At 49.4% G+C, this 27,733-nt stretch overlaps 1 protein-coding gene across 2 annotated transcripts; it reads right to left on the minus strand.

Annotated features, from left to right (window-relative positions):
• Window positions 1-118: 118 nt before the first annotated feature.
• SYNM (synemin) lies at window positions 119-27,266 on the minus strand. 2 transcript variants are annotated; one of them, XM_082617554.1, is made up of 5 exons: window positions 26,330-27,266; window positions 18,162-18,286; window positions 8,385-8,455; window positions 4,005-6,418; window positions 119-3,086 (listed from the first exon to the last, which is right to left on the minus strand). In XM_082617554.1, the coding sequence occupies exons 1-5, from the start codon at window positions 27,137-27,139 to the stop codon at window positions 2,748-2,750; spliced, it is 3,759 nt and encodes a 1,252-aa protein (XP_082473680.1). In that variant the 5' UTR covers window positions 27,140-27,266; the 3' UTR covers window positions 119-2,747. The 2 variants fall into 2 exon arrangements, with proteins under 2 accessions (XP_082473680.1, XP_082473679.1); XM_082617553.1 differs by having other exon boundaries at window positions 119-6,418.
• Between the last annotated feature and the right edge of the window lie 467 nt (window positions 27,267-27,733).

The following is a 27,733-nucleotide window of genomic DNA, read 5'->3' on the forward strand; positions in this document are numbered from 1 at the left end:
TTTCTAGTTCTGTGTTAACAATATCGAGTTCTGATTCCGGTGAGGGATTAAAGAACTGGGACTTTCCACATACATTCTCCCCAGTGATTCTGTGCCACCATAAAAAAACATGCACATAAACACATATATGCTTTAATTAGAATTTAAATAAAAACCACAAAAACACCTACTGGAAAACATTCATTCTCTTTAGGAACAATGTGGGATTTTTTCTTAGATTTTTATTTTTATACATTCTTATGACATATCCCTTCACAGGTGGTTAGCAAGATCAGCTCTTTTCAGATGATTCCATTCTAAATATACATTTTAAACAAACAATATCAAAACAGCCAGTGGGAAGGTGAAAAACATTCCATTAATACCGTTTTGTCTACACAAAAATAAATGTGAAAAGACTGGTTGTGTCCTTACCCTGTCCCACCACATAGTTGACTACTATTGTCTCCAGAGTGACTGGTTTTAAAGGACATGGAGCTGTGGCATGACCTGTCACAGGGTCAAGGGCACACCCTGCTCCTGGGTGTTCCAGAGACTTTAGTAACCAACAACAGCTCATGACTCCATATTGGTAAATACTCTTGTCAGGATACTTAAAGATATGCATTCCAACATGGAGATAAAAATGAAGATCTAAGACATTTATTTTCCAATGGAGGTCGGTCATGACTTTAATAAACCTATTCACATTAGCCCTCATTTCCAAGGTCACAAGCTAGGAGAGTGACATTAAACTAAGCCTACTTAGACACATAATTAGACTCCCGCCATCATCAGTCTGTCTTGCCATCAAAGAGTAGGCTGTCACCTTGACCGAATTCTCACCAATAAATAACTTATACAAATCATTACCAATTACAACTAACATAAAATCAACTCATCTTTTTATTAGAAACAAGAAGTCTTCATTGGCAAAGCCGTCACCACCGTACCAGTTTCTGACAATCACTAGTGCATTTGGCAGATAACAAAGGTTTACACTTGAAATTCAAATCAACTTTCTTTCTATACCCTGCTTCACGGTGTTTTAAAAATAGATCACCCTGAAAGCTGTGCTGCATTGATCCTCCACTTCTTGATTAGGAAAACGCACTCTCCCTAAACTAGTTGTTGTGGCCATTCCTGGCAGCTGAGGAGATATGCGTTGTGGAGGTCTGAGGGCCATCAGTGAAACCTAGAGGGAAGACCCTCAAATTCCATAACCACCCCCCATCATCATGTCCTACCTGAGGATGACAAAGTTAGGGGCAGTACAATTTCGACAACATTAAGTGAAAGAAACTAGTTTGGATTACAATACTATGCTCCTAGAGATACTATTTTTATGTGATGCTACACCTTTAAAGAAGGAAGCTTTAAAAACAATACCTTTATGTAAAATAAAACAAATCCAGCAGAACACACCCATTCTAGTATCTTAAACTCAGTGGTGTGTATCTACAGGGCCACACTCTGTGGCCCAGAAGAGTAGGGCCTCTGCCTTCCTCCAGGGCCCTTCCTGGGTGCTTCAGGGCTGGGTGGCAGGAGAGGCACCCAGAACCCTCCCCATCTTATTCTATTTAACGTATTACTTGTTTCCCTGGACAAAACACCACCACTGTCATGATTTCTGTCGAAAGAGCAAAAACCTCCATGAGGTTGGTTGCCGTTTTTCCATCTCTTAACTCTTTGCGCTCAGAAAGGCCTCCACCCCATCATCAGTGGGTTGGAAAGGGCTTCTTTGGGAGGCACAGCCCACCTGGGCTTTCAACTTTACTGTGCATAACCATCCCACGAGTCCAGCTACAGTCTGCGCATCAACGTTCTTTTTACTGTCTTCAGGGTCTACCTCCCACCAGCAAAATTAAATGTTTAGAGGCTAAAGTGCAGAAAAGCTCAAGTATACCCTGGTAAGAGCTGGCTACTCCAGAACTTAGGTTATAACAAAAAAGAATATTTAAACTGTGCACTAAACAACCTAGTACTGCAAAAAATTGGTACTGTAAGCCATTCCCAATAATCATCCTCCCCAGCCCCTGTCCCTGCCTGGACCCAGTGCAGGGTTCCAGGAACTTATGCAAACATAGCTAGTGTGTTGATCTGATATACTGCAGGAGGCTGGAGCTGTCCTCTCCATAAATAAAATACTATATTATTTAAATTTCTGCACATAGAAAGCAATTCATTCAAGTCTTTAAATGAATTTAACTCTATGACAAATAACTTTTTCCTAAGATGTAATCACTTAGTTTTTTTTTTAATCTGCTTATTTCCTATGATTTCTTTTTGAAAAGACTTTGGAAAGAGAAAAATGTATTCATTTTTCCCTTAAAATGTTAGTTTACTATTTCATGTTAGCACATGCAAATAAAATTTACTCTTAAATATATTACTTTAATCTCATTACCATTTAGGCATCTTACCTAGATATAGTTTCAAACAGACGTGAGGCATTTCTGTGACCTGGTGCAAGAATGGTAGAGTAGAAAGAAAACTCCAGAACAAGGAACTTTTAAGACTAAAAAGATAAAAAATATTTTTGTCAAAGTTCCAACTCAATAAAATTCCAAAGCCTTTTAAGGCATGAATTAGTTTGAAATCTTTACAGATTATCAAGTAAATTGACATTGCCTGGAGCACTCTTTAAAGAAAGTAAAAAAGGGGGGAGGTTTTAATAAAGAGTGCGCCTCCCTTCCCTAAAGTAAGTAAAGGCCTTTGTGTGTCGGTATGTTACCAAATAAGATGGCATTTAAAACAAAATATGTTTATCAAAACCAGTGTCCCTCATTCTCCTCCTCCTGATTGTCTAGATAGAGGAGGGCAACCTTCTTCTCATCCGAAATCACCGACCTTTGGTCTACCATCCTCTGCAGCTGCACCATCTTATCAAACTCAGCCTGCTCCTTGTCCTTTTCCCCGGGGGCCTGGTGTCTGTCCCCAGCAGAGCCCTGAAAGCTCACGCCAGCTGTCAGGTCATTCCTACTGCTGACATCTCTCCAAGCATCACGGTCAGACACACTATGAACTTCTGCTTCTGTCCCTGCGGGGAAGAGGACTGTGGCCTCTCGGGTCCAGCCGGGGGTCGTCTCTACGTTACTCACGTCCATCTGAAAGGTAAACGAAGTTTCTTTGGGCCCCAGGGCAACGTGCCTTAGTGTTCTGCCACTGTCTGCGACCTCGCCTACCTCAGGGGAGTCTACCGAACCAGCAAGTGCAAATGGTTTGGAAATGGGTCCGTGGAAGACAACGTGTGCAGAGGTGTTGGTTTCTGCAGGACCCAGCTGAATATGCCTAAAGGATCTGCTCACACCTGATGTCGCTTCTGCCCCTGATGTGGCTCCTGAACTAGCCTCCTGAGGCGATTCAGAAACGGCCCTTTGGAAGGTGCTCTTTTCAGTCATCAGGATTTTCCTACCCACAGCGTAACTACGGGTGGCCTGGGTCACATCAGCCGAGCTCTCTCTGTGGGCTTTGCTTTCTGAGTCGCTAAATTCCGAGGGTGGGGGAACTATCTGCTCGGTGCCTTGATGCCTCTGAGGCACGGTCTTGATGTGCCTGATGGATGTGCCATTCCCTGACCACACTTCCGTGTGCACAGAAGCTTCTCTGACACCCAACTCCATTCTGTCTGAAAGGGGGGCTGTGAGCTGGATCTGCTCACTGAACCCCTCCCTGGGGCCTAACTGAAGGTGCTTCACAGAAGTCTGGGTACCCGCTGACTCTTCTTTTGAAAAATAATCACCAACCTTCCCTGCCTCAGAAGCGGGAGCCTGAAAAATAATTTCCCTCTTAGAATGAAATTGTCGGGAGCCAAATGGGCTGTGCCTCCCCAACCTGTCAGGATCTGTGGAAAGCTCTGCCGGGCCAGGCTCTTCTGAGTCCCCGGCCCCTGGACAGGGAGGGTCAGGCCCTGGGAAGATTTCTTCGGACAATTGACTTTGATCGGGACCCAACGTAGCATGTCTTGCAGACGAGCTGGCTCCCACCGAGCTTGCTGCCCAGCTCAGGTCCCCTTCCCCACTTACCTCCACCACCTGGGCGGCGGGTCCTTCAGGTGAGACCTGCTCAGTCCTCCAAGTTCCAGGGGGCTCTATTTGAACGTGCCTCACAGACTGACTGACGTCCTCCAGCACATCTGACTGGGCAAAGCCCCTTGGGCTGGTGACTTCCACGGTGGCCGACACGGGGCCCTGGGAAGTGACCAGCTCCGTGCGGGGAGAGGCCTGGCCGGTGTCGGCCTCCTCACCAGAGGGGCTGTACAGCTCCTGGGTGGCCCAGCGCTTGAAGCCGCGGCTGGCAGCTGGGGCCTCCACTCTGGCCTCCCCATCTGGGCTGCCAGGGGCCGAGCTGTGCCGCCTAGCCAGGCCGTCTCGTACCACCGACTCCACGGCCTTCTCGATCTCACCCGCTTCATCCCTGCTCAGCTCCTCCAGGTCTAACTGATCGGCATCCACAGTCTGCGAGAGGTTGACTTCAGCCACTAAGGTCACAGCCCCGCCACCCGTGGTCTGGACTTTCTTTACATCAACGGAAACATCCCCAGGCCCGCCCTGACCCTCTCTGGTGAAGGTGGACAGCTCTTCCTTCATGCGCTCCGGAAGGCTCTCCTCCAGCTGCTCAATCACTTCTACCAGCTGGTGCCTGGGTTCCTTGAAGCCTCCCTTAATGGATGTGTGGAATTCATGTGGTATTTTAATTTCCTTTTCAATGACTATGGGTTCAGCATGAAATTCACCACTTCTCGCTTGTCCTTTCCAGTGAGTAGAACCCATGTCCCCCTCCAGAGATGCTTCTGGAACATCCAGTGGCTTCACAACCTTCTCTCCCAATGCATCGTCCCTCTCCATTTTTCTCCGAGACCCTGGCACAATTTCATCTTGCCAGGAGTACCTGATGGTGGATTCCTCTTCGATGTGGATCTGCCCGTACACAGAGCCTTCATCTCTCTCATGGCCACCAGGGTATTCGTCCGGAGTCGACACCAAATAACTCTGCTCTCCCTCCAAGTCACCTGCCTCCGTCACTTCTTCAAAGTGAGTTATGTTCTCTTGGGGCTGCCTGGTCTTTTGACCTTCATTCCCTGAGCACGTGATATCTGTTTCTCTGTCAACTTCCTCCTCAACAACAAGCCCCTTGGAGCCCGAAGACACATCATCGACCTCCTCCACTTCGAATGGTGTAGAAAACTCATCCGCCTTCTCGCCACTGACATAGCTCACGGGCTCTTCGATGATCTCCACGTTGACGACCTTTGCTCTCCCCTCTCTCCCCTTCAGACCAAGACTGATTATATCTCCGATCAAATGCTCAGCTGCTTTTCCTTTCACCTTCACCTCCTTAGCATCCTTGCTTAACAGGTAGTCCAGGCCAGCTTCATCTGAAATGTCGACCTCTTCAGTCAGTTTTGACTCCACGACTATCTCAGTCTTTGTTTTCCTGTCACCGGGAAGCTCTTCCCTGTCCATGTAAGTGACTTTTGTGTCTGGAAAAGAATCAGCAGATGCTTCTGTCTCAGGAGAGTGGGTAAACTGCTTCAGGATACTGGAAACGATGTTCTCAGCTATGGTTTCGGTCATGGAATTACCTTTCAGGGAGCCTGCAGTGTCGCTGGTGCCCAGCCTGAGCCCTGCCTCTCTCGTTTCCACCCCTCTACATGTTCCATCACCAGCATCCTTCTTTAGGGATGTCTGGAGACCTTGGGGGGCCGCCTCTGCTGTGCTGTCCTGGGATACTTCTAGACTGATCGGTATCTCTCTCTCCCTCACACTTTTCTCCTTCAGTGACTCCTCTTTTGCCTTTTCCTTCATTTGCTGGCTTTCTCTCTTTCTTGCTTCTTTATCTAACTTTGTAAGTTCTTCCCACCTTAAGTTTCTCTCCTCTGAAGCCTTCTCTTTAGAATCAAACATTTTCTCTTCTCGCTTTGTTTGGATGGTTCCCGGTCTGTTTCTCTCCTGCTCCCTTGTGGCTTTAGCTTCCATTTTCTTTCCCAAAATGACGGTCCTCTCATTTGACCAAGTGCTCTCGGAAGCACCTGCCACCACATCGTCCCGGCATTCTTGGTAGGGCTCTTGGGCAACAGCAGACTCTTTGGCTAGATTAGTGGGGGGGCCCTTTATACCTTCGGTTCTTGGTCTATCAGGGAATGTTTTCACTTGAGCTTCAGTATTTCTTAAAAGACCAGTGGTTGGAGAGAAAGTTCTGAAGTTGGTTTGATTGCTGGCAGTTTTTCCGTAAGAGTTTTCCTGCCGGGCAGTGATAAAGGAAGAGTATCTGGAGCCCAGGAAGTCTCTTCTGGCAGCGCTTCTAACGGCCGTCTGAGAACGTGGCGCCAGGCTGTGACTGAAGCTTGCCGAATGTGCTTTCTGCCTTGGAAACAGATTTCTTTCATTTTCCCTCTGTAATACTGAGGTGGTATATTGATAGGGCTTGTTTCTGAATTCTGTAGAAATTGAACAGTGCATTAAAATGATAGTCATCATTACCTTTTTTCATCTGAAAAGCATCACCATAGATCAAATCCCATCCCATCATAATATACACTATTACCACAGGAGGGTCATTATAAATGAGATATTTTCAACCCCCCAATTATTTTTTTCTGGTAGTTTAAAGAAATTTATGACAATAAAATATAGCCCTACGAATGCCACACAACACTTTTCTCCAATTACTGATCTTAAAACATTCATGCATCTTAAATATATCAAACGTGATCGTAAAGCATGGCACATGTGCCAGAGACGTTAGGGGCGCTATTTATGTGGCAGAAATTTCACAACTTGGAATCCTTCATTTCCACTTTGTTGAGATAACTTTATTTTACTGATTAGCAGAGAAGAGTTTCATAATTACTACAGAGTACATAAATACTAAACACTGAATGGCATAACCCCTCCACCTTTTACTATGCTCTTATTTTTCATTGATTTTCATGTTGGGCCCACAAATATTGAAGAATTTGACTTTTTTAAAAAATTCCTGATATCTTCTATTTTTATACTTTTTGTTTGTTTGTTTAATACAAACAACTCATTTGAAAAGGTGCCAAAGCAGGAAGCCAACCAATCACCAATACTACAATCTGTCTTAATGTCATGGTCCTGGGGTTGGGAGGCAGTCCATGGGGCTTCCTGCTTTGCTCTGGACCATCCGCAGACATGCTACCCAGGGTACCTGCTCTTAGGGGTGGCAGCTGGTGGCAGGAATGTGGCCGGGCCAGGAGCATCAGCCACCCTGCAGGCACCCCTTTGTGCCCACCCACACCCATCTGCTGAGCTGGGCAGAGGCTTCTCGCCCCCTGGGTCTCCCCCACGGCACCCAACCAACCTTACTCTCAAATTCAAAAGCAAACTTGCTGGACACTAAGACCAAATCCCTTCCAGTCACAGATGACTGGAACCAAAATTATTCTGAACCCAGTGACCTGTCAATCTGTGAAGTGTCTAATAGGGATGTTGTTTTTGAAAATAAAGATGGGGAGTGTTATTTTTTTAAAAAACTACCACCTATCCAGATTGTTACAATCACATTCTCCTGACAGCAGTAACCAGTACCTACATGTAATCCCAATGTACCATGATTTTGAACATGGCAACACTCATGGAGCCTGAAACTACACAGAGTAAGGTGTATACAGAACATACTGCACATAATGTAAGCTGCCCTTGCTTAGCCAGAAAGCTTTTTAAGGTTTTACAGGACTGGGAAAACTTAAAAAAAAAAAAAAAAAAGTTATCCTACAGGTTCTCCGGGTCTTTCTGATGAACATTAACTCTCTAATGTCAGTTCTGCAGCTACAGGAAGTACGGGCTTTGTGCTACAGCTTTTGGCCCGAACAGAGGCTGACTTCAGGGCACTAGGTGACACTGCGCCACTCACACCACCCTGAGCTGCCCACGCAAACCTAGGCTGGTGGCAACAGAGTAATCCTTCCCACCTCTCCCGCCGGTGGGGTCACGAGTTCCAGTGTTGATTGCCTGCTGTACAAAGTAACACCTCCCTAGGTTTGGGTTAAGGCTATAAGTCTTGGTCTGTAAAGGGTGTTCCCTCCACAGGGTGTGATGAAGAAATCCATGTCCACCTCTCACCCTTCACACTTCCCAGCTTTCCATCAGCCTTCTCCTCCCTCACCACGTTGGGTAGGAAGCACCCTAAAACACTGGCTAGATGAACAAATGAGTTAATGAAGCCCTTTCCCACACAATTTCATTTGCATTATTATTGAAATTATGGCCCATTAAATAAAATCTATTCGATACTTGAGAGGGACAAATGACAGGTATCTGAAAACTCTTATCTAACCCCAACTCTTCTAGATAAATGATGCTTTACTCTTTATCCATGGAATGAACCTGCTCAGATAGACAGCACCTTAACGTTAAATGATAAGCTTCCCTTATATTTACCTTGTGGCACATTTTCAATGCGCTCAGTCAAGATCTGTATCTCCGGATTACTTTCTCCTTCCAGTAAGGCTCTGTAAAAATTATTTTTAAAAAACTCATTAGGAAATAAAAGACAAGAAGTGCCTCTGTTAGCTGTCGATCTGGTCAATGATACACTGTCACAGTGTCATGTGTCTGCAGATGCTGCACTACTGGGATGCAAGCCCACCCCAGCAGACCTGGCTGGAGAGAGCGTCTCTCAGCTAAATGAACAAAATGAGGGGGCCAGGGCTTCAGAAGGACTGGAGAGCCAAGGCCTTCTAGAAAACCCTTCCAAACCCAGGGCATGGAGAAGGAGGAGACAGAGGGATGTGGGCCCAGGAAGGGAGGTCGGGGGTCTGGCTTCCCTGGGAAGCAAGGAAGGGCCCATGCCTGGCAGGTCACCCTGGGCTACAGGGACCCAAAACAATTACTACTACTACTGGGGTCTCTCTGGAGTCACAGGTCAGGGGCTGACTAAGGGCAGAATAAGGACTGACATTTGTTTGTAAATAAGGCAGCCAGACTGCGTCTGCAGTTTTCATACTGGGTTCCATGGGGACATCTTAGAGATGAAAAAAGAGGAGAGATGGAAAGGGCAGGCATAAGAGGAGAAGGAAGAGCTGCAGACCACCCCCCTCCACCACCATAGCCCCCAGGGGTCTCATTCCAGGCAGCATCCAGTTATCTCCTCTGATAAAATGGCAAAATGCACTGGACTAGGTGGTTTCTTTGGCCATGTCTAGCTCCCAAAGTGTAAAACTCTAGAGTCTTCATTAAGTTGTTATTCACGTCTATGACTCACAGCCCTGAGGAGAGAGCAGAGGTCAGGCCCCATAGCCCCAGCACACCGCAGTGGGTCAGTGCGGGATGTCCATCGCTTGGAGACCCTAGGACATGGGCTGCTGCGGTCACAACAGTTGCTCAGTTGCTAGGGCAATGTGTGAGGTCACTAATGTCAGTTCCAAGAAATATACTGCGTATGGCAAAGGGCAAGCAGAAGCGGGGCCCACTTGGAAATGCTGATCTGACCACTGAGAGCCAGGCAGCCAAAGAGGGAAGGGATGCCGGAGCTGGGTGGGGACTCTCGGATCAGGCAGACCAGGGCCAAGTTCTATTTCCACTGATTCAAACGCAGTGATTCCCACAAATGCGAGAACCCTGTGGGCAGGTGGAAGAGAGCCAGGAGGCCCCCCTGAGGAAAAAGCAAAGACAAGGGTGAGAGGGATTCCAGTCCAGGTGTGCACAGGAGGGTTCTCCTGGAAGCTGCGACTGCAGTGTGCATGTGTGGACGCAGGAAGCCGAGGGGCCGCGTCCAGAGCCCTGCCCTCCACGCCAGGCGAGAGCCAGGAAACAGGACACCAGCCCATTAATCCCACACCCTCATGACCAAGCATGTTCGGTTCCAGGAACACAAATAGCTTCCACTGCCGAGAAAATCCCGAGGTCTGTATAGAATAAAAGGAACACGTTCAAGGTAAAAGTCAGCCTGTGAGGGTCTGTGCCCCAGGATGACAGGAGCAGGAAAGGTAGCATCCTACAGTGAAGGGTCCACGGCGGGCTACTGAGAAGCCAAGTCCTATTTCAGATCTTCCCTCTGCCTGCTTGGGAGGAAGCCTCAGGTACCACAGGGCTCCCACGTTAGCTGCCCAAGTCAGGACAGAAAGTGCTGCCAGGGCATCCAGGTCAGCAGAGAACTGATGACCGGGGTGGGGTGTGGGGGGCGGTCAGGATAAAGAAGATCCCCTTGGGGGAAAAATTTCTTCCCTCTCCCCTCAAAGGGGAATGGTTTTGCTTCTCTTTCAGGGAAAATCCAAACCATCACCAAACTTTTACTGAGTTCAGGACCCTGAGTCAGGTACTATCGTTCCTAGGAGGGGGCACCAGACCCCGAGGGGTGACACAGCACTAATGCTCCTGTGCCCAAGGCCTTCACCAGCCCTAAGACTGAGCACCAAGCAGGCTCTAACCCTCCCCTCTACCTCACCAAGTCCTCCTGGCAACCCCACACTGGGCCGACGACGATGGGCATCCTGGCCCTACAGTGAGCAGACTGGAGAGCAGGCCTGCACTCATCAGCGAGAGAAAGGGAGCCCAGGCCTGGGCACTCAGCAGCCCCGGCAAGCTGCCTGGGCCTCCCTACAGGGCCAGAGATGGTGCCATTTCACATACATTTTAGAACAAATCCTGCAGACAGACCCTCCAGACCATACTAATGAAAGCAGATCCAATATCTCTAGGTGATTTCAATCAAAATGGCCCTACAGGGAAGAGCAGCAGCTCCCACTAGGGAAGAGCTCAGGTCCACAGTGACTCCTCCTCCCAACGGCTGGTCCAACAGGCAGGAGCCACCTTCTTGACCTGGGCGCCCAGCAAAGGGCCTCACAGGCATGCTGGGACACTGGTCCCTGAATCCATGCCTTTACGAACCCCCCACCACCACCAATGACACATGACAACCCGTCTCCACCAGCACAGCTCACAAGACTAGGTGGCAGAGGCATAAACAAAGCACCTGGGGCAAGGCCTAAAAGGGTCATTTTCCCCAAAAGCTCTCAAAGGAAGGTTTTTAAGGAACAGACCCGTACAACTTGAAGGAGCAGGTCAAGCATTCTCTGGTGATTGGGGAGCGGCAGAAGAGCACTGCCTGGGACCCACCGTGCCAGTGAGAAATGCCAACCGCCTGAATCACGGGCTATAAGTGAACATCTCACACAGGCCCATGGGTTGGCAGCCTCTCGAAAGGCAGGAAAACAAGCAGACATGTGCTGGAAAACCAGGTCCCTGGCCTCATTAAGGCCGCCGAGACAAGCCCACTAGTTGGAAGGGAGCTCTAATGCGGCCCCTGGCTGGGTGCCAGGCCCTAACAGACCACCCACGGGCCAGCCAGCAGCGGGGCTCCTGTCTGGGACAGATCATCCTGATGGCAGCTCAGGGCACATATGTTGTTGCTCCACACAGTGGGCACAAGGCGGCTGCCCTGCACGCCCACCAGAAACAGGGACAAGCGTCAGGGAGGAGGGAGAGTCGGAGGATGTTTCCAGAAGCAATGCCAGTGGGGGAGGCTGCCTGGTCCTGGGTGGAGAGATGTTTCATGTGGTGCTTCCTGGCAAAACACAGGCTCTCGGAGGAAAGGGGGGGAGGGGCTGGGAGAAGGAGCTTCCCTGGGCCCCAGCTCCAGAGAGGACAGGGGACCGCCTGTCACTCTAGACTGGGGACTGGAGTGGGAAGGGAGGAGAGAGGGGCAGAAGTCCATCCACAGAACCAGCATTACCGTCTGGTTTGGAAAGGGTCTGTCCCAAGCACAGGCACGTGAAAGACAACAAGGAGGCAGTGGTGCCAGGCAGCCTCTGGTCATTCCCTCTGTGCTCGGGATGAAATCACATAAGGAAAGCCCATTTGTCAATTCCAGAGACAGAAAAAAAAAAAGACTGACATAAAGAATAAGATTACTAATAAAGCAGAAAGAGGAAGCACAGGGAGTGGTTAACAGAGAAACCTCCAGAATCAGGTTGCCTGGATTCAAATCCTGCCACTTCCTAGTCCTATGACCTTGGGCAAGCCGCTCAAACCCTCTATGGCTCAGTTTCCCCATTTCTGAAACAAGGAGCACTCACAGGTTTGCGGTGGTAATTAATAAAGTGATTGGAAAGTTCTTGCAACAATGGCTGTCACAGAATATGTGACAATAAATATCAGCCATCATCATCATCATCATCATCGTCATCTACATCATCTTCTACTGACCTCAGAAGAAAGGTGATTTTCCATTAACCAAAGTAGTTCAAGAAGGGAAAGGAGTCTGGTTACCTAAAGTCATGGTTAACTGAGGGCTAATTCATTTACGCAATGATGTGGGTAAGGCTAACAACCAAATGTATCCATTGATCCTAATTATCTATCCTTAAAACTACAAGATTTTATTAACTTCAAATTTTTCACCTAATAACCAGGTAAGTCTCAGTGTTAACACATTTTTATAGGTTTTCCCAAAAATAGGATTCAACTTTAAAAAAACAAAATGGGGACTTCTGGTGGTGCAGTGGTTAAGAATCCGCCTGCCAATGCAGGGGACACGGGTTCGAGGCCTGGTCTGGGAAGATTCCACATGCCGCGGAGCAACTAAACCCGTGCGCCGCAACTACTGAGTCTGCGCTCTACAGCCTGCGAGCCACAACTACTGAGCCCGCATGCCACAACTACTGAAGCCCATGTGCCTAGAGCCCGCGCTTCAAAACAAGAGAAGCCACTGCAATGAGAAGCCCGCGTGCTGCAACGAAGAGTGGCCCCCGCTTGCCGCAACTAGAGAAAGCCTGCACGCAGCAACGAAGACCCAATGCAGCCAAAAATAAATAAATAAATAAATTTTTAATTAATTTCTCCAAGAACTTGAGAACTTCCCAAGAAATGTTCTCCTTTGAACAGACACATAAAAAGGTACAGGTGATCTTAAAAACAATGGAGCAACCAGAAACATCATTAAGATGATGAAATTAGCAATGTCAAGCGTTATCTGTACTGCTTCATTAGCAGTCTAAACCTAGAGACTGAATATTCTCAGTTAAAACCCGCCACCTCTGCCCACTGCCATCAGAAAGAGGAAAGGGGGGCTCTGCACGTCCTCCCCCAGCACAGACATACAAAGAAACTAACCTTTTAAAAGGACTTTGCCATAAAGTCCCCAGGCAGGAAACCTTTGCACTACATTTTCATATCCGGCCAGGCAAGACTCCCTTTAGTGTTTTCTGTCTGAGAAATCCTTTGGCCCTGCTTTCCATTTTTTCAGGTAAAACCCAGAATTGTTATATTCTCCACCCCCAAAACATAAAAAACAAAGCCTCTTTTTAAATTTTGATGGAGATTTCATCATCTGTCCCCCAGATAAGAAATCCAGGATGGGCCCCTTCTTACCCTCAGTTTTGTGGTTTCTGGAGTCAGTTTATTCCTGGGTTATTTTTGCATTTTTTTGTTTCAATTTTGACTATCTTTTTTTTTCCAGTATATTTTCTAACAGCTTACTCCTGATGGCTGGGTTCTGTTCTCTTTTTCGGCGGGGGCAGGGATGGGGGCAGGGATGGGGGCAGGGATGGGGCCAGGAGTGCTCTATTTATTTTTTAACTGTGTTTCTGCAAGTTCTCAATCGATGGCTTTTGGGCCTGATCTTTATGTCAGCAGTGGAGGGGTTTGGGACATGGTGGGTTCTGAATACTGTCAGTTTCACCACCTTCAGATTATACACTAAGTCTGAATAAGCCCACTGAGCCCTCTCCACCTGCTTTGTGGAAAGGGCTCAGTGTGGGGTGATCTAGTTTACAAGGGTGTGTGCCCAGCAGCACATCTGCCCACGTTCCTACCCAGAAACCTCCTGCTCCCGGCCCCTCCATCACTGCCCCCACCAGCCCTGAGCGGAGGCTCCCTCGGGTATCTACCTATGTCAGGTCCCGAATCTCCGACCACCACATGCACCTCCCGCGGCCTCTGCCCCCACCCACAGACACACATACCTCTTCCACCCCAGGCCCAGACCCTCCTGCACTCCAACTGCCAGCAGCTGGCTCCCCTCTCCTCGGCCTTGGCCCTGGGACCGCCCCATCTCAGTGGCCTGGCAATGGAGGCCCCTGCAATCTGCCTCCTTCCAGGCCTCTGCTGACTCATCTTGCATTCTCCTTCCTCCACTTATTTCCTTATCCTGACTTGTGCACCTGGAGCTCCTTCCTGACACCTTTCTGCCAGTCCAATTCCTATTCCCTACTTTCCCTGCCCCTTCAAGGCCCAAATCAAATCCCACATCCCTTGAAAATCTCTCTTAATTACCTCGGCCTGAAGCTCTCCATTCCTTCTCCTAACCATCTTTATCAAACTCTGTTCACTGGCAGTAAACCATGTACAGTATTTTCTTGGAACACACATACTGTTATTTTAACATCTTGTTTGACTTTTCACCTAACCATACTTCTCCCTCCCTCCTCCCATGCCACCCCCCACTTCCCACCTCCCCCCTCTTCTATGTCTGTGTTCAAATCTCTGCCACCCTTCAAGACCCAGATCAATCTCATCTTCCTCTAGAAACCTTCCCTGATTCTCACAACTCCCTTCTGATTCCAGAACTCTTGCACTTGTGTGTCTTGGGGGACGTGTCCTGTTTCCCATGGGGTAGGAGGCTACCTCGGTCTGCGCAGCCTTATCCACAGCACACGATCCTCAGCACCCGGCCGCATGTTTCTGAGCCCCTCTGAGCAGCCATCACACCCTGCATGCCGAGCATCTCCAGAGCAGCCTGAGAGCACAAACCCCACCCAGCTCACAAAACATGGCTTCACGGGCGTGGCTCTCATCCACCCAACATACATGGCCCTCAATGACAGCCCCCAAAACCAAGCTGCCCAGGGACGCCCGAATGCTTGGCATTGCCACAGATGCCATGCTAGGTCAGTCCTCAGGTCCTCACTCGGGCTGCCCCCTCTGCCTGGAAAGCCCTTCCCACATGGTCTCTTCCTGGCTGCCCGTCCTGTAAGACTTGGCACTGCCTCTTCCAGGAAGCCTGCTCTGCACACTCCATCAGCCCCCCACAGCACCAGCCCCCCACTCAGCCTGCCTATCTTTTGTCTTGTCCTCTAGGCTGCTGTGAGACAGGCTTAGAGCTTTCTGGATGCCCGTGAGCTGCTCTGCGAACAGGAGCGTGCACACAAATCACCTGGGATCTTGTGACAAGGCAACTTTGATCAGTAGGTCTGGGGTGGGCCCAAGGTTTCCCACAAGTTTGAGATGCCTAGTGATGACGACACTATGGGTCTACAGGCCCCCGTGAGCAAGGCCCCGGACCAGTGTTTCTCTCCCCTGGATGCATCTGACAATCATCCTCGGAGCTTTAGCACCGTGCCTGGGCCCACCCTGTGCCAATCTGATGGGAGTATCTAAACTGGGTCCAGGAGCCGATGCTTCATCAGCTTCTCCCGGTGATGCCCATGTGCAGATGCAGCTGAGAACCACGCCCTGTCCTGTTTCTGAGAATCTCCCCTTTCATCACTCAGCCCCTCGTATAATAAGCACTCACACGTCAGGAAAAACCTCGAGATGACATATCAGGCGGATAAGCATCTCCAGCCCCACACGACACCACTGGAGACAGGCTGACAAGAGCGAGCACAACTGTGCCAGCCTGGTTCTCCCACACTTCCCCCTTCTCTCAGCATCCTCAGCCCCAGCCCAGCCCCACAGCTTCTGCCCATCATCACCTGCAATGGGGGAGCAAAGGGCTCATTCTCACATTCACCTGCCAGGCCAGGCGCCACGGTCTCCCTGGCCACCAACTGGCCAACTTAGGTTTGGTGAAATCCACCAGTCTTAGACTCTGAGGTTTGCTTTAATTTTACTATTTTGTTAAATTATATATTTACGTATAAACTGTAAGTCTATCCCTATAAATTATGAGTTGCACCATTTTATTATTACCTTAACGTTTCTTCTTTAAGGTTACCGGAAAGGGCTAAATATCTGGGTTTGGAAGGGCTCATGATACTTGAGACCTGGCCTCAGCACAGCCCCCAGAGTCCAGCCATGCTGCGATGTGCTTTCAGCTTTCCAGAGCCACAGCCCTTCTCTTCCATGTGCGGTGTGTGAGCAGTGGCTCACACACCTCACATGTCTGTCTGAGCAGTGCTAGAGGAGTGGCCTGAAACTTCGGGGAAACACAACCTCAGCCATGGCGGGTGAAGCAATGCCTGCCGCAGCACTGGCCACCTCAGCCCCTCTAGACAGGGCTGGTGAGCAGTCACACTGCATGGGACCCTGGAACGTGGTCCCCACGGAGCTGACTGTCCCTGCCGCCCTCAGAGAGGCAGGGTGTGGGAAGAAGGTCAACTTCCCGGAGATGGAGGGTCGAGGTTTGTAAAGATCAAATGGGCACTTGTGAAGAGGAATTTTCATACCTGGCCTCAGAATTTAGGCAGCAGCACAAAGTACTGAAAGAATCATGTAAGACATGACAAGGGTTTATCTTCAGGGCACTTATCAGTGATTAAAAAATGCTAGGCTTTTGGCTGATACAAAGAAACAGGTCATATTCTACCGCCTGTATGTCTTCTAGACCTGCGGGTATCTCCCTGACTCAATCCTAAGCACCGGAGGGCAGGAGGGCGGCAGCAGTTCTAACCACAGAGGCTGCGGTCTGGAGCTGGGCAGGACCAGGCATATGCAGGCCCCTGGGCTGGGCTCCCCATTTTCCCCACGCAAACTTGGACTTCAGGAAGGCACACAGTGAAATCAACCACTCACTTCCCAGAAAGGACTGATGCTTCCTAAACTCCTAGGAGACGGCCAAGTCAATCCCTAAATGGGTTAAAGAAGCGGCTGGCCACAGACTCTGTCCCTGCTGACATGAGTGAAAAAGGCTCGTGACCAAGAGAAAAGCTAGAAAAAGCTAAGCCTTGAGGAAAGCTAAGCTGGTAGGGTTGTGAACACCTACCAGAGAGGTAAGGCCCTGGCCTCTCAGGCAAGATGCCCACCTGTGCCCGCTGACTTTTCATGACAGAGAACTGGGGGTAGGACAAAGCGAGGAAGGAAAGGGCTCAAAATCCCAGAGAGATGAGGCATAAAATCAAAGTCTCCTGACTCCAACCCAGAGAACTTTTACAAAAAGGAAACAGGACGATCCAACTGCCTCTGTAGAGAAAAGACCTCACCTGACACCAGGTGTCACCTAACAGGGGCACAGATGTGGGTTTTCTAGGCTGACCCAGCATCCGCCCTAGAATGATGCCTGGTTTGGGGTACCTCCCACCCAAATCTCAGTCCATGTGACTCATGGGAAGCTGACCCCTTTCAAGCACTTTGTTTCCCCAGCCAAGGATGGGCACATGACCCAGCAGAGCCAGAGCAGGTCCAGGAGTCCTGCTAGGATGGTGGGAAAGAGCCCCCTCCTCTGACCACAGGATTGGGGATTGCAAGGACAAAAGCCTGGAGCTGCTTGGGGCCCCTCCTGCCACTGTGGGGGCAGAGCAAGGCAGGAGGGGCCAGAGAAGGCAGGGACGGCCCACCGACAACCCCATCCGGGCACCAGATGAACCTACTATGCCCCAAACTAAGGACATTTCCAGTTATATGAGTAATAAATGCCTTTTTTGACTTGAGCCAGTCTGAGAAGGGCTTCTGTCACTTGCAAGTGAAAAAAACTCTAATGCTTCCTTCCTCCAAATAAGGCCCGATTGTTTTGAAGTTTTCCTTATTAGTAAAGCTCAGCTTATCTCACTCAGCATTTGTTTCAATACCCTACCAATTTAATTTTGCAATTGTTCACCCCATGAGATTTCCAAGAAGACTGTGGAGATGGACCTTGGGAAAGACAGGCTGGCAAGTGCCTCCTCTCCCCTCCCCCATGCCCTGACCAGCATCCTTTCTGCAGGACTCAGGCTGCATAGCTCCCAGAGTAGGGACCCAGCAAGGCCCCCATCAGCTTGGCCCTAGGACCATCCCTCAGTTCAGCCAGAGGCTCCGCCAAGGGCTGCCATGCTCGGTGGGTAAGGCACAGGCCCTCAGCAGCCTGGACCCCTGCTTCCAGGCCCCTTCCCTCACCTGCAAAAGGGATGTGTGGTGTCCACCACCAGAGGGTGACTATGGGCAGTGAGCAGCCGTGAAGGACTTAGCACTGCGTCTGGCTGGCAGTAAGGGCTCAGTAACACAAAGCCACAGCCACTCCACGGAGGCTGCAGGGACTCTCACACTACCAGCTCCAGCTTGGTGGACTCAGCGCAGCATCCTTACCTATAGGTTGCCACCTCCAGACTGAGGCCAGTCTTCACCTGCACGAGCTCCTGATAGTCCCGCAGCTGGTCAGCCATGGCCAAGGTAAGGGCTGCCTTCTCATCCTCCAGGCAGGCAATCTCTCTCTAAAGAGAACAGAAGGTTTTGGGATCAGAGGACTGGAGCTTTGCTGGGTTGAACTTAAGGTACCAAGAGCTCAGGACACAAAAAGAGATGAAAAACCTCCAAGTTTATTAAAAATGCAGACATTGCAAGGATGATTTTTATTTATTTTTTTTTAAATAAATTTATTTATTTTTTATTTTTGGCTGTGTTGGGTCTTCGTTGCTGCACACAGGCTTTCTCTAGTTGCGGTGAACGGGGGCTACTCTTCGTTGCCGTGTGCGGGCTTCTCATTGTGGTGGCTTCTCTTGTCGCGGAGCAAGGGCTCTCGGCACGTGGGGTTCAGTAGTTGTGGCATGTGGGCTCAGTAGTTGTGGCTCGCAGGCTCTAGAGCTCAGGCTCAGTAGTTGTGGCACACGGGCCTAGTTGCTCCATGGCATGTGGGATCTTCCCAGACCAGGGCTTGAACCCGTGTCCCCTGCATTGGCAGGCATATTCTTAACCACTGCACCACCAGGGAAGTCCCAAGGATGATTTTTAAATACTATATTTCTCCCACTTGGAAGGTTTCTTTTTTTTTTTAATCAGCACATAAGGAAGATGAGGCTAGGACACGGGCTTCTCTGTTCATGCTCCCTAATAATAATGAATGCTTGTAAAGCATCTCTACAGCTCAGACATCAGTCAGCTTAGGGAAGTCAATACATGACACTAGTGAAGTAAGATGCTATTTAAAATAAGCCAAGACTAGGGACTTCCCTGGTGGTCCAGTGGTAAAAAATCCACCTTACAATGCAGGGGATGTGTGTTCTATCCCTGGTCAGGGAACCAAGATCCCACATGCCGCGGGGCAACTAAGCCCATGCACCACAACTACTAAGCTCACAAGTCTCAACTAGAGAGCTTTCATGCCACAAACTACAGAGCCCACGCACTCTGGAACCGGCGTACCACAACTACAGAGCCCACATGCCCTGGAGTCTGCATGTCACAACTATAGAGAGAAAATACGCACGCCACAACTTGAGAGAAGCCCGCATGCCTCAATGAAGATCCCACATGCCGCAACTAAGACCCAACGCAGCCAAAAATAAATTAAAAATAAATAAATAAATAATAAATAAATCTGTTTAAAATAAAAAATAAAGAGAAGTTTAAAATAACTAAATAAATAAAATAAGGCAAGACTAGAAAGCAGGGGTTTTACTATATTTAAAACAGAAGTTACTCAGATCTGAAACAGAATTTCCCCCATACTCATGATACAGGGTTCTTTGTTTCACCTAGAAAAGCTACTTTAAAATCATCTGGGAAGAAAAGTTATGTTCATGTGACAAGAATATATTCTGGGCATAAATGTCAAAAGTCAGACCTGGATACAAACTTTTATGCCTGTTCTCGTGTAGTTTAACAAGTGCTCCCTGGGCACGTGTTCACATCACCCCCATAGCAATTCCACTCCCTCCTGGTTAATTGCATCTGTCCATGTCCCCCGCCCTGGCTGCGAGACACTGCAAAGCACAGCCTGTCGCTGCCTCATGATCCCATCAGCCCCCGCCTCTAGAAAAATGCCCTTCACATGCAAGTCACACAGCACGCAACTGGTGAACTAGATTTAAAATGAAATGATCAAGATAATATTACCCTCCTCAAAATGTACTGTTTTCTTTTTTTTTAATAAATGTATTTATTTTTATTTATTTTATTTATTTTTTATTTATTTATTTTTGACTGCGTTGGGTCTTTGTTGCTGCACACGGGCTTTCTCTAGTTGCAGTGAGCGGGGACTACTCTTTCGTTGTGGTGGGCATGCTTCTCATTGAGGTGGCTTCTCTTGTTGCAGAACACGGGCTCTAAGCATGCAGGCTTCAGTAGTTGTGGCACGAAGCCTCAGCAGTTATCGCTCACAGGCTCTAGAGCACAGGCTCAGTAGTTATGGCACACGGGCCTAGTTGCTCTGTGGCATGTGGGATCTTACCAGACCAGGGATTGAATCCATGTCCCCTGCACTGGCAGGCGGATTCTTTTTTTTTTTTTTTTTTTTTTTTTTGCTGTACGCGGGCCTCTCACTGCTGTGGCCTCTCCCGTTGCGGAGCACAGGCTCCGGACACACAGGCATGGCAGGCGGATTCTTAACCACTGCGCCACCAGGAAGTCCCCAAAATGTACTATTTTCAATCGACAATATATTTTAATTAATAAACACAATGATTTCATTTGTACCATTTTACAGTTTTGCCCTACTCTGCATTACAGTTTTATATAACATTTTATAGTTATGCTGGGGAATAATTAACTGAACAAACATTTAAACTTTGAGTAAGTCCATATACTTTAACTTTTGGTCTGCAATGGAACGTAGCATTATTTCTGAATACAATTAACAGGATACATTTTTAGACATTTATCTTTGTGGAATTTAAAAATTATAAGACAACGGGAGAAGGAATCTATTTTCATTTCTCATGTAATCCCTCCACCAAAGGCACCTGGCAATATGCCGGCGGTCCAAAGTAAAGAGGTAATGTTTATGAAACTAAGGAATGAACGTAACTAAGATCCCACACTGGATTTACCATCTAAAAAGATGCATGAATGATCAGCATGCAAATAATTCTGCTTCTCATAGCAGTTCTATATATCTAAGCTAATAATTGTTGTTAGGTTCTTTTTGTCTATATAAAGTATGCTAAAAACAAAAACTGAAGCCACTTAGCTTTTAAAGCAAAGGAGTAAATTTAAAAACCACTAGCTAGTATCCCAGGGTGGGTAAGTGTAAACACCCTCCAAAACTGGCATTATAAATAGATAAAGAGGTTCATCAAAGCAGACCACTGGCCAGTCTTGATTTAAGTGACAGTTGCCAGAATTTAGTCACAACATTCACACATTCTATAGTTAAGTCTCAGTGTTAAAAGCCTATGTTCCCCCATTTTAGAGGGAGTATAAACTCAGGTACAAGGTTACAGTATAAAATGTTCCTTAAACATAAATATATGACTCCTTCCTACTATAGGAAATTCTACCTAAATATTAAAATTTGACAATGTGTAGTAATGTCTTCTTCACAAAAAAGTTTGATTGCTATTAAAATGCTTAGAAAAAAAAATCAAACACATTCTGTTCTCTCACTACAAGCCTCCTAAGCAGGTCAAGATCTCCCAGCCATGTCAAGGAGGTAACACAAAGATTCTCTTCCTCCTGGGGGTGCAGAACATTTCTGCACCCCGCAAAATAAGAGGAGGAAAATCAAACTGTGTTTAAGTTAAAATAAGTGCAGTTCCAACCACATTCCCATGTGAGTCAACTCTTCCTAAACTGTCAAAGGAAAATTCGTTGACTTTTGGAAGCAGGAATGTAAGAATTATTGGCTCCCAACAGTCTTCACAGAAATTGTAACCGATCCTGCTGGTTGAATAAAGCTTCAGACTTGGCCTCCACTTCTTCAGAAGTTTTCAAACCGTGGGCCAAGCCAAGGCACTGGAGCCTGAGACACAGCAGCTAATTCTAACCCAAGCAGGAGCAGTTTTGCCAAATGTTAGAGCTGGGGAGAAAGGTCACCTTTTTAGTTGCTATTTAGAGAACGTTTGGGCAGCATCACAACTGGTGATGAAACGTAGGCTACACCAGGGAAAGCCTGCTGCCCTCATTGTCCAAAGAATTCACTTTCTCTTAACCAAACTTGAGCAGCTCCTTGCTGAGCAAGTCACCCAGACACAACAGGAAGAGCTTGCAAGTGTCACGGTCACGCACTGAGAATCTTGAACGTTAGAGAGCTCGAGGGAATTTAAATTCTGTGATAACCTCATTTAGATGCAAAAACTAGGTGTGTTAATAACAAGCATTGATTGGATGCTAACTAAGTGTTTATAGCTCTGGCCCATACAACACCGTGAACTCTAGACCCATCATTTTACGTTACAAGACCAGGTGGGTATCTCAGAGGCATTTCAAACTGAAATCTGCTCTCCTACCCAAGCCTGCCTTCCTGCACCAACCCTCTTCCTCCAGCTGCTCAGGCCCCAGGCCCTGGAGCGGACTTGATTTCTCCCTCTCTCTCCCACCACATCCAATCCATCCACAAACCCCGTGGGCTTCAACTTCAGGGTAGATTCCTGCCTCTGCCCTTCGCTGCTGCCCCTGGCCCAAGCCTCCAGCACCTACTGCCTTGACGGTGGCAAGTGTCTCCTAAAGAGGTCTCCCTACTCCAACAGGTGCCCCACACAGTCTACATGTATCACAGCAGCCAGGGAGATCCCATGAAGACTCGGGTCACCACCCGCCTCTGCGCAGAGCCCTCCAGCGACTTCCCACGCGCTCAGAGCCGAAGCCCAGGTCCTGTAGAGGCCACCTTCGCCCCCTCGCCCCAGCCATGCCCGCTCCTCAACACTGAACCGTTTCCACCTCCAGACCTGTGCAGTCAAGGACTTTCTCTGTTTTGTTTCTGTTATGCTCCCTGCTGTACCCCCAGCACTTAAGAGGCAAGTACTCAATGAATGAACTGAATGGGGATGCACTCTGTGGGCCATTTTCATTACCCCTAGTTCACAGGTGGGGAAACGGAGACACAAACAGTGGCAGAGCCACAATTCAGACCCAGGTAGGGCAGCTAAACCAACTCCATTCCAATCGAAAGAAAGTTCTCATTCAGTCATGTCTTGGGGGTGTGGAAGCTGGCCACAGTCAGCCTCGAGGCTAAGAGTGCACTTTCACAAGCCAAAATCTCAATGTTTATGGGGTAAGGCTGGTGTAAATCACAAACATCTTACAGTTTTTATCTGAAGCCCATTCCTGCAGACTGGGAGACAGGGTGTATTAATTAGGCTTCAAGTGATCTGGACTACATATAAAATCCTGGGAACTTGGATGTCAGTTCAGCAAACTTTTCTCGGGCAAATCTGAGGCGAGGGGCCTCCCAGAGAGGTCTAAGGCATGTAGGCCATCTGGGAAGGCCCAGTTTTCCCAGAAAGAGAGTCCTAGGGAGCACCTTTCCCCCTCAAGCTGCAGTGCCAGCCCAGAGCCTGGGCACTATGTGGGCGTTCCTGCCTCCAGATGAGGGAGAGGGGTTCCCATTAAAACCGTATGGCAGGGCTTCCCTGGTGGCGCAGTGGTTGAGAGTCCGCCTGCCGATGCAGGGGATACGGCTTCGTGCCCCGGTCCGGGAAGATCCCACATGCCGTGGAGCGGCTGGGCCCGTGAGCCATGGCCGCTGAGCCTGCGCATCCGGAGCCTGTGCTCTGCAGTGGGAGAGGCCACAACAGTGAGAGGCCCGCATACCACAAAAAACAAACAAACAAACAAACAAACAAACGTATGGCACACGTTAAAAAGTAAATGAAAGACTTAACACTAAAACTATTCTGACAACAGCCAGCTGGAAGGGTCTGAAAGCATTTTAGGACTGTAGATTAACAGGCACCTCTGTGCTATCCCTTAGGAAGAACACTGATCATTGTTCTATAAAAGCAAACTGAATACTGGTTTAAAGTTCATCTTTAATAGAACAGATAGAAGAGAGGGAATATTGCCCAGTGGTTAGTTGCTCAGGCAATGCAGCATGAATCAAACCCAGGCTTAGCTACTTACTAACTAGGTGACTTATGAGCCGCAGTTTCATCATCTGTAAGATGGGATAAATATTAGTACCCACCACCTAAGACTGATGTGAGGACTGAGAGTGAATAAACATGTGATGGGCTTGGTACCTCTGGTACCTGCCACACAAAAAGCTCTTGATAAAGGCTAACTCTTAGTAATGAAACTTTTATTACAGTAAATTAGTTAAATCAGGTTTTATGATATTTTCAGTCTTCCCAGGCTAAGCTTCTATAGAATTTGAAAACATCAGGGGCTTGGGGTTAAATCATCAATATTTATTCTTTAACAAAATATCTAGCATTTTTACACTTCTTAAAAAAAATACTAATGCTTGGTATTGAGTCTTTTGGAATGCAACTTGAAATATGGTTGCTTTAAGATAACTGGTGAAAGATTCAGGCTATGGATAAGCAAACAAGCAGTACAATGAAACAGCCACAAATTGGAACTGAAAAATATCCAAGTCCTTACAGACATTTTCCTTTTAGGGGAAACAAGCAAATTCCAATAGGAGAGATATCACTGGACAGGAAGGTGGGATCCTAGTTCTGGGGCAGGGTGACCCCAGGGAAGGGCCCTGGAGTCCCTGTGTCAAAGAAGGTGATTCTGAATGGCACTTCAGGTCCCCACCTGTCCTGGAATCAGAGGAACTCTGCTTTTATCTGTTTCATATCTGGCAGTGCACGTAAGAGTTAACTGGGGGGGGAAAGGGTTCTGCTGCTAAAAAAGAACACTGAAACCAGAGCTTCCAGGTCCAAAATGAGCCAAGTGAGCTATGACTGCAAACGAATGGTGGGGATTTAGCCCACAAAACACGCCTCAAAGAAACCTTTTCCAAACCTGCTTGCACAGCAGGGACCCCTGAGGTGGTAGCAGGGGTTCCTACAAAGGGGTTCAGTGGGCAGTGAGTTTGGCAGGCGCTTCTCTTTGGTTAAAAGCTCTGTGAAAGCTCCCATTAAAGGCACTTTTTAACTTTCACTCAACACAGAGCATGGGGCCCCATGGAACTGGCATCCCTGGCCACCACCATTGGAAAGGGAAGCGCTCTGGAGTCTAGAGTTAGCTCCGGAAATCAGCACATACTTCACCGGCCCCTGCTCTTGTCCCACCTACAATCCCAGCAGAAGGCTTTTGAAAATTATGAGGCAGAGGCCAAACAAAACCAACGATCCAAAAGATTAAATTCCAAACAACTTTGTACTGTATTGCTTTATATGATTTCCCATCCAGGCTCTAGTTCTTTGAAGAGTGAAGCCCCAGTACAGTGCTAAGGACCAGGGGTAGCCAACAGGTAACTGCTGATTATTTGTGGATGCCTGTGAGGTCACCATAGGCCTCTATGCCACAACTGCCATGTTTCCTTTATTTCTAATTTTTTTAAAAGGCACAAAATCACTCCAACACAAATTTTTTACTTGAAGCTACAAGCTGTTCCCTTTAAAATATTTCTGAATTTGTGTGGATGTTGTCTTAAACTGTCATCCTAAGAACTAATGACAGTAGGATTTGGGAATACTTCCAATTCTGGCCCAGACTGGGCAGGACCAGGGCTAACCCTGGGACTGGACTAGGTGTACAGACAATAAATCCAGCCACAGGTGTCACCGTGTCAGGGTCAGAAGTCTGAGCTCTGCTTCTCTGAAATAGGAACTGTTTATATTACCTGTACTTGTAATAACATCCTGCCATAGGGACCTGCGTTACCACAGCTTTTACACAACCCAGAGATCGGACATCAGCTTGTACTGTGAGAAAAGCATCTCTGATCTTAATGCTCGTCTCTGCGTTAAGATTACTGCCCCTCCTAAGAACAAATGAGGCAGTGGCCCAGGGAGCCACCACCAGCTGCTTCCAACTGGGAAATCATCCTGGCAAAATAAAAGCGATTTGTCAAACAAGTTAAGTTTTCCCCAGGGGAGCCCTAGTGCCAGCGGGGCTGCCATTCTGAACGGCTCACGATAAGGACTTGGCCATTGCCTAGAAACCTCCCAATACTGAGACTTGTCTGAGAAGGAAGGAGCTGTCACCTCTGGAAGTCACTTCTGGGGCTTCTTGGTTGACTTTTAAGTGAACTCGGTCTTCGAAGCACAGGAAATTGAAAGAGAACCTAGAGCTTGAGGGGGTCATTTGTCAGGATGCACCCAGTCATGCCAAGGGCCAAAGAAATTGACAACCAAACAGAAGGGCAGGGACGGGTCTATCCAGCGGGACCTGCCACTTGGCACTCGCCCACTGAGTCAAACAAAGGGCCAGGGCTGGCGAGATGCCGGGACCCTGAGGCCCCACTGCAGAGCAGGGCGGTCCCTTCGGCGACTGGGTCCCCACCGGCACCCTCTGGGCCGGCCCCGCCCGTGGGCGACGTCGCACCTGTCATGAACGAGCCGTGGTCCGGGGAGCCCCACCGCTCCCCCGCGGCCCCCTCCCGCAAGGCGCGCGGGCCTGGGCTGGGGGCTTCCCAGCGCACTGACCTGCCGCTCCTCTGCCTGCAGCTCGTACGCCTCGCGCACCCGCAGCAGCTCATCCTCCAGCAGCGCCCGCAGCTGCTCCACCTCGAGCGCCTCACGCCGCAGCGCCTCCGCCTCCTGTGCGCACAGCCGCGTCTCCTCCTCGGCCTCGCGCCGGCTCTCCTGGCCGCGCCGCAGCGCCTTCTCCAGCTTGCGCACCTCGTCCTCGTACAGCTGCACGGTCTCCCGCCACGACTCGGCCACAAGCAGCGCGTAGCCGTTGTGGACCTCCCGCATGCGCGGCGGGGGCGCGGTGGGGCCGGCGGCGCGGGCGCGGTAGCGCAGGGTCAGGCCGGCGGCGCGCGCGCGCAGCTCCCGCACGTCGCGTTCGTGGGCCTCGTCTAGGCCGCGGCGCTCGGCCTGCAGCCGGCCCAGCAACGCCTCGAGGGCGGCGCGCGCGCCCAACTCCTCCTGCAGCTCCCGCCGCTGCGTGTCCAGCTCGGCGTCCAGGCGGCCACGGGCTGCGCGTGCCTCCTCGCCCAGCAGCTGCAGCTCCCACAGCTCACGCCGCAGCGCGTCGCGCTCACCCTCGGCCAGCGCTGTGGCCCAACTCAGTTCGTCTAGCTGCTGCCGCAGGCTGCGCGCCTCCTTGGCGAAGCGGGCTTGCGCCTCGGCCCACAGGCCCTCGTATCCTTGCCGGCCGCGCAGCTCCTCCTCCAGGAGCAGGTTTTCGCGCTCCAGCTCCCGTACCCGGCACACGTAGTCGTACAGCCGGGCGTTCAGCTCCTGCAGCTCGGCCTTCTCGGAGCCCGTTTGTAGCCGCCAGGACAGCATTTTGATGGTGTAAGGGTCTCTCCCAGCCGGCCAGTTCCCTCCTACCCTGGTCTTGTCCCCTCTGCTGTGCCGCTCCCGCCGCACCACTACTCCGGAGGCCCGCAGACTGGGGCGGGAGCTGGCGAGAGGCTGCACTTAACAGGCCGGGAGGGCGGGAATGGGCGCGGGCCACGGCCTCCAGCCAATCAGAGCGCGGCCCGGCGCGGCCACTGTGGCCGGACAGCGCCCCCTGCCGGAATGACGGTGGCGCCGCGCGGCTGTCCAACCCAAGGCGTGGGCGGTCGTGAGTCCTCGTCGCCGGCTGTCGGGTAACGGCGGGCAGGACTCATAGAAAGAATGCTGAGGAAGACTCCCCGTTACTGTCCTTCTCCCATTCACCCAGGTGCATATCGTCACCTGGCCGTTGCTTGTCAGGCCACACAGCTGCTGTGATGTCAGCACCCAGACCTGTATGGAAGTCCCATCAGTACGAAGGTCTCTCGGACCGCACTGGGTCATCGGGTACTGTAGAGCGTCTCACGGTTGCCTGGACTCAGCCTGCAGCCATTTGTTCTCAATTCTTCAGCTCCCCACGTTACCAGGGGTTCTGCTGTC

This window comes from Mesoplodon mirus (genome assembly GCF_964341445.2).
Source record: "Mesoplodon mirus genome assembly, chromosome: 4".
In the NCBI taxonomy this organism is placed as follows: Eukaryota; Metazoa; Chordata; class Mammalia; order Artiodactyla; family Ziphiidae; genus Mesoplodon; species Mesoplodon mirus.

What these genes read in the sequence shown, in the direction of transcription:
- SYNM (XM_082617553.1), bottom strand. Translation starts at nt 27,139, where the DNA reads ATGCTGTCCTGGCGGCTACAAACGGGCTCCGAGAAGGCCGAGCTGCAG. An exon ending in TGCAGGCAGAGGAGCGGCAG is followed by an intron (nt 18,287 to 26,329) that starts GTCAGTGCGCTG and finishes TGTTCTCTTTAG; the next exon opens with AGAGAGATTGCCTGCCTGGA. An exon ending in CTGGAGGTGGCAACCTATAG is followed by an intron (nt 8,456 to 18,161) that starts GTAAGGATGCTG and finishes TAATTTTTACAG; the next exon opens with AGCCTTACTGGAAGGAGAAA.